This window comes from Lycium ferocissimum, chromosome 3, assembly GCF_029784015.1.
Source record: "Lycium ferocissimum isolate CSIRO_LF1 chromosome 3, AGI_CSIRO_Lferr_CH_V1, whole genome shotgun sequence".
NCBI lineage: Eukaryota > Viridiplantae > Streptophyta > Magnoliopsida > Solanales > Solanaceae > Lycium > Lycium ferocissimum.
In genome coordinates, this window is record NC_081344.1 from 16,878,801 (window position 1) to 16,884,800 (window position 6,000).

A 6,000-nucleotide genomic window follows, 5' to 3' on the forward strand; every position below is an offset into this window, starting at 1 on the left:
TCCAACCCACTATCTTCATCCTCATCATCTATGTTATTATTTGTAGATAAAGCAACAGTCATATTTCCCTGACAATGGTAGGGCCTGTTGTTCCTCAATAAGCAAGGCCAAAAAATTGCCAATACTTGACAATATCTTGGAAGGCAGAACTATGTGAAACTTTCATGTGCAATTGTTTTTCACTTCTGCCCACCAAATTCCTATTCACTTTCATGGGTTACTTGTCCCATGAATTGAGTGGATTCTTGATTTTGGTCTTTAACTATCAACTTCTCTTCAGATAATAATAAGCCTTAACAACCACTAAGGACGATTTTGATCATTTTCTTATTACAATCACTAAGGGACATAATTGATTTCAAGGATCAGTAGAATTCTATAAGTTACTTTAACAAATTCAGAGAATGGATGAATTCCCAATAGCTGATCATATAACCTTTTCAGAATATCCATTCTATCAAGAACGCATTCACAATAAATGAAAAACAAACTTAAAACAGACGCGAAGTGACGAAAGATAGTAATATCCCAATTATTCACTTTTTTCCGAATATTTTTTCACTTTTTTCAGAATAAAAATTTCCATTGGAAAACACAAACTTGTGTTTTTTCACTTCTTTTTTTTTTTTTCACTTTTTTCACTTTCAATACATTCAAACAACCAAATATTCTTTGCAAAAACTATAATCAAACACAACTCTAACTTCAACTCCAACTCCAAAATAAAATAAAGTGAAAAATATTTGATTTTCATGGCCAAACGCCTACTTACTCTCTCAATGGACAGTCAACAAAATTCTAATAGCAGTAACTACAAATTCTGGAAAAGAAAAGGCTCCTGGCTGCTCTAAAAATTTTACAAGAGACAATGTGTGAAAAAGAATCAATCAAGTACACCTTAATCCTAAACTATAACGTGTGTGATTCATCCTATTACAATCATTACACTAAATATAAATTCTTAATATCCCTTGCACAATAATGTAATCGGATGACTAATTACAAAGCTGGCAGCAGGAGCACAAGCCTCCAATGTAGCTGATGATCCACAATTGTCGTATAAAAAGGATGGATCTTTCAACAACTCTTCCGCACACGGCCTAACAGACACGGGAAGCAAACACTTTTCGATGATATCTTTCACTCTGGTATCCTTCACCTTTCCGATAGACGCGGGCTTCACACCAGTGTACACTTTCCTAAATATCTGCATCTGATTGCTGCATTCCATGTACGGATATTCACCAGTAACCATCTCAAGTAGACACATCCCGAATCCATACATATCCACCAGCTCGTTGTATTCCCGTCATAGCACTCTGGAGCCATGAATTCAGGCGTACCCTTAGCATCTTTCACGAAATTGCCCTCCATAAGACGAACCCCCAACCCAAAATCTCCAAGCTTAACTTGCTTCCCATCACTATCAACAAACACATTGTCACACTTGATGTCTCTATGGATGATCTTCGGGCTCTGGCTATGGAGAAACCTCAAACCTTCAAGAATCTGTCTGCCCCAGCTCTTGATACTTGCCAAATCAACGTTATCATAATTCGGCAGATACTTCTTCAAGCTGCCCGAGGGGAATAACTCCGTGATCATGTTTAGGGTATTGGACTTGGAATCGAACCAATAAGAAAAACACTTCATAACCCTTGCATGGTTTAAGGACATCAACATAGTAGCTTCAGCGAACAATTTTTCCGGTGTTTTTAATGCTTCTTCATCTTTTCCGTAGAAAACAATTTGGTTCCATGCAATTTCAGTTTCCTCAACATGATCATAACCTATGTACACTTCTTTGTAAGCTCCCCCACCTAACAGTTCACTGTATCTAACATATCTACCTCATGGAGATTTCTCTACAACTTTGTCTAACCCGTAATCCATCGTGAAACAGTAGCTTAAACTCAAGCTACGTACTGTTTTATATAGAGATAGAAATTCCCTAATCCTAGTCCGAGTGGGATTCGGATTAATGAAAATTAGGAAGTTTTCCCCTCCCAATTATAACAGGATTCGGATTGTGAATTATTTTTTGGTTACTTATATAAACACATATTTAATTATTTAAATTAATAATTATGTTTAAAGTAATATGTGTCTTTCTCATAAGATAATACTCCTCCATTCCTATATAAACGAATTTCTTGAAATTTTTTATGGTCTAAAATAAATGAATTTTTCAAGATGTATATTAATTTTTTTCTAAAATTAACGCTTCTATTTAATGGGTCTTCCAAAAATCACATCTCTTGTTTTAAGAAAAGTTTCGAAGAAAATTGAGAAGATTTGTATAGAAGGTCACTTCTAAGTTTTAATTGGGAATATGGCCACTCATTTTCTTTTTCAATTATTTTTCGGTATTAGGGTTTAGAAAAATGGGAATGGGTTACTTTACATAATTTTAAAAGGATTGGAAGTTTTAAGTTATACACTTAAGTCCAGTTGACTTCTAATAAAATACACAAACACCCCTCTCTCTCATTCATCCCTTTCTCTTCTTTATTTCTCTTTCTAGCTTGGACTCTCAAACTTCCACCTCTCCCCCAAGTTCCAATACGCCTTGATGGTCGTAAACAAGTAATTTCTTTAACTCTGCAACTCCGTCGGAGCATTTTGAGCTCCATATTTCCCTGAAATTTTTTATTTTTTGTCGATCTTGATAAAAAAGACTAGTGTTCATAAGATCTATTTTTTTTTTTCAAAACATTTATTGTTTTGCCTGTTTTTTCGTCAAAATGTGTGTTATTTATACTTATTTTGCTTGTTTCGATCTTTGTTTTTCTGTTTTTGCTTTTTGAAATTATATATGGTCTATTAATAGACTTTTGATCGATTATTGTTATATCGTGGTTGATCAACGTCTCTATTGTTTATCTATAGATCGTATAAATGCCTAGGTATAGAGGCAGAGGAGGAAAAATACTCCCCCGTTCTTGTGCGATGGTTGAAACTCGTTCTAATGCGAATCGTAAGCATAAGAATAGAAGAGGTGAAGAACTTAGCCGAGATAGAAAAAGAAAAAGAAGCGCAAAAGCTGAGAGTGCATCTCACTCAGTCCCCATTGGTGAGTGTAGTGTTGATGGAGATAAAGCTGATAGTAGAGTTGAGAGTGTATCTGAGCATGGTTCAAAACACTCTAGTGTTGCTGAAGATGTTGACCCTTTGTCCTTACCATATTATGCAAAGACAATTATCGTTAAAAAGTATGGCTTTGATCAATTGGCTAGAGGATTATGAATCTTTTGCAGCAAAAGTTTCTGTTAGTTGCAGGCTGTCATTGTTAGTTGAATTTAGCAATGTGTTGAGAGATCAAAAACTAAGGAAAAAGTGAAAGCGTTCCTGTTTTGGTCACTTTAGAAAGCTGTCAAAATTCTTCATATGTTTTAATGGACGGATGATCCACTATATGCTTCTTCGTCATATGGCCCAAAAAAAGAAGTGTGAAAATCCTCATGAACGACAAGCCTGCGTGCTTTGGCTTGAAGGAATTTACGTTGATCACCGGTTTAAATTATGGATCATATCCCTCCCAATCTTGAGAAGACAGGGCAACTAAGAAAGAGGCAAAATTCTACGCAAAGGTTACTCTAAAGAAGAAGATTACATTAGACAAGCTATTGTCGGTGATAAGAGGGCCTATATTAAATAAAGAAGAAAAGCTGAAATGTTGTTTTGTGTGCTTTCTCCATACAATTTTGATGGCCAAAGATATGTCCAGGGGTGTAGATGCTGATTGGTTTAAAATGGCTGACGATTTGGAATTCTTCTAGAGCTATCCTTGGGGAAAGGAATCCTTTGAACTTACCTTGGAATACTTGATAGACAAAGTAGACGTTCCCGTGCACCACCAAACCCACTTTGATAAGAAGACGCCATCATATGCTCTCTACGTCTTCCCCTAGGCATTCATGGTACATGTTATAAACCACTGGTGTAGTAGATTATAGACTGTGTGTTATTTATTTTTACACTCAACGATTATTTGTGTTATTATAGGTCTGGACTTATGAAGCTTTCCCCGCACTTGGACTGCATGCTGGCAAATCAGATGAGGTTCCTCTGCCTATTCCTAGGATTATTAGGTGGCACACCACAAAAATGGAGCAATTCTTGAAGGTGATCCATTTAGTATTGGAGGGGGGAGTTTCACAGGTATAAATTTGGAGTCTATTATCGATGTTTTGCAAAAATATAAACTAAATGCTAATGTTTTACGTATTTGTAGGTTGTTCACCCTTACATCATCCCCATAATGCGTGGGATGGAGCAAGACTACATGAAAGACTTCTTGGCATTTGATGATGAGGTTGATGATCCCAACATAGATAAATTGAAGATTGAATTGGAAGGCGTGACCGTATTGGTTACATCAAAGAATGGCTCGAAGGCTCCCAGTAGGTTGAGAAATGAGCCCAAGGAGAATTCTGATGAGGATACTCATCATGCCTCGAAGCGTCATAGTAGGTTTGAAAAGGAGTCCAAGGAGCTCTCATATGATGTGGAAGATATTCAATCAGAAGATTTTGGTGGTAATGTTGGCATACAGATGTGCGTTTGACCTCCATAATATACCGTTGGAAAGGTATTTCAAAGGACTAAAACTTTCATCATTAAAGGAAGTTTTCCCAAATTCCCAATTAATAAAGGGGTTACAGTCGCTTGAATTAATACCTTCTGCAAACTCACTTGAAAATATGCTCCGTAGAGTGGCTTCCAACTTTGCTTTGTCCAAAGACTCTTCTTATGACTTAATTAGTTTTCAAAACATCCTATACTCCTCATATTGATTTCATTATACCCCGTCTTATGAGTCGAACTCTAGTCTGAATGCATGAGATGTTACATGTTTACATCAAACCCTACTAATTTATCGTGGTTAACTGATAAATTGAATATGTATTAGTAATTAATAATACATTAGTGAAACCATATGTGTAAATACATATGTCATTCATTTATTGGATTGATATACACGATCAATGCGACTGAGTATTTACCGTTTATAATTTCATTCACATGACATTTTACTGGCATTTGATTTTACATCACCTTAAATAATTGCACAATATATGTTTGCACATGAATTTTTATCAAGAAAAATAGTTTTTTGGCCCTTTACATTTTTTTTAATAGTTTTATGATCCTTTTGCAAGAGATTTTCATTTTTTACACATAAGAGATCTGAAGAAAAAAAACACATAAGAGATCTGGAAAGGTCATTTTCTCCTATTCAAATTGTAAGAGGTCAAGAAATCTTATTTCCTCAATTTTATCACTTAAGTATGGTTAATTAGAAAATATATCATCATATCATTTGAATAGTTAACCATAATAAAAGTTATGCAGAATACATCGACAACCCCTTAAATTTGCTAGATAATTTCATTTAGACATGCGAACTACAACATGTTCCGATTGAACACCTGTACATATGACCATAAAGTGTTCTTGTTAGATACTTCCCTCAAAATTTTGAAAAACCTTTTACGCGTGTTCTCAAGCGCTCCTTATGTAAATAAATTAACCATTAAAAGTATGTCACATTCTTTAATTATACGCATTAATCTCACTAAGTTGTAAAACCTCATGCATGTTCCTATTGATGTTGATGTATAATTAAAAAATGACACATATTTTGTAGGATTAACTTATCTACATAATTGCTTGTGAAAGACGTACAAACTTTTCAAAAAGCGAGCCAGAAGTATCAAATAAGAAATTTATTTCATATGTTCCGGTGCCGAATTGAAATATATCTGTCTCAATGAAATTTATTAACAAATTTAAGGAGTTTTCTCCTAAAAAATTATTTATTGTATTTGTACAAACACAATATTTTCCTTTTTGGGGTGCAGGGGGATTATTTGACTATAAATTTTGACACACAATTTATTTATTTTTTGCTTATAAGTCGAAACAGCTCGAAATTTTTATAGGCAATTTTATAAGCCAATCCAAACGGGCTCCTAGTCGAAAGCTTGCATAGCCTTA

General features: G+C 34.8%; 1 protein-coding gene across 1 annotated transcript; it reads right to left on the minus strand.

Moving 5' to 3' along the window:
* Positions 1–811: 811 nt before the first annotated feature.
* Positions 812–2,633, minus strand: LOC132048728 (serine/threonine-protein kinase WNK8-like). Its single transcript, XM_059439421.1, has 4 exons — positions 2,477–2,633; positions 1,319–1,820; positions 1,004–1,220; positions 812–847 (listed from the first exon to the last, which is right to left on the minus strand). The coding sequence occupies exons 1-4, from the start codon at positions 2,631–2,633 to the stop codon at positions 812–814; spliced, it is 912 nt and encodes a 303-aa protein (XP_059295404.1).
* Between the last annotated feature and the right edge of the window lie 3,367 nt (positions 2,634–6,000).

Coding starts and splice junctions, on each gene's coding strand:
- LOC132048728 (XM_059439421.1), bottom strand. CDS start 2,633: ATGGAGCTCAAAATGCTCCGACGGAGTTGCAGAGTTAAAGAAATTACT. Junction 1,821..2,476: donor GATGAATGAGAGAGAGGGGT/GTTTGTGTATTT, acceptor GTGAACTGTTAG/GTGGGGGAGCTTACAAAGAA. Junction 1,221..1,318: donor CCTGAATTCATGGCTCCAGA/GTGCTATGACGG, acceptor CATGGAATGCAG/CAATCAGATGCAGATATTTA.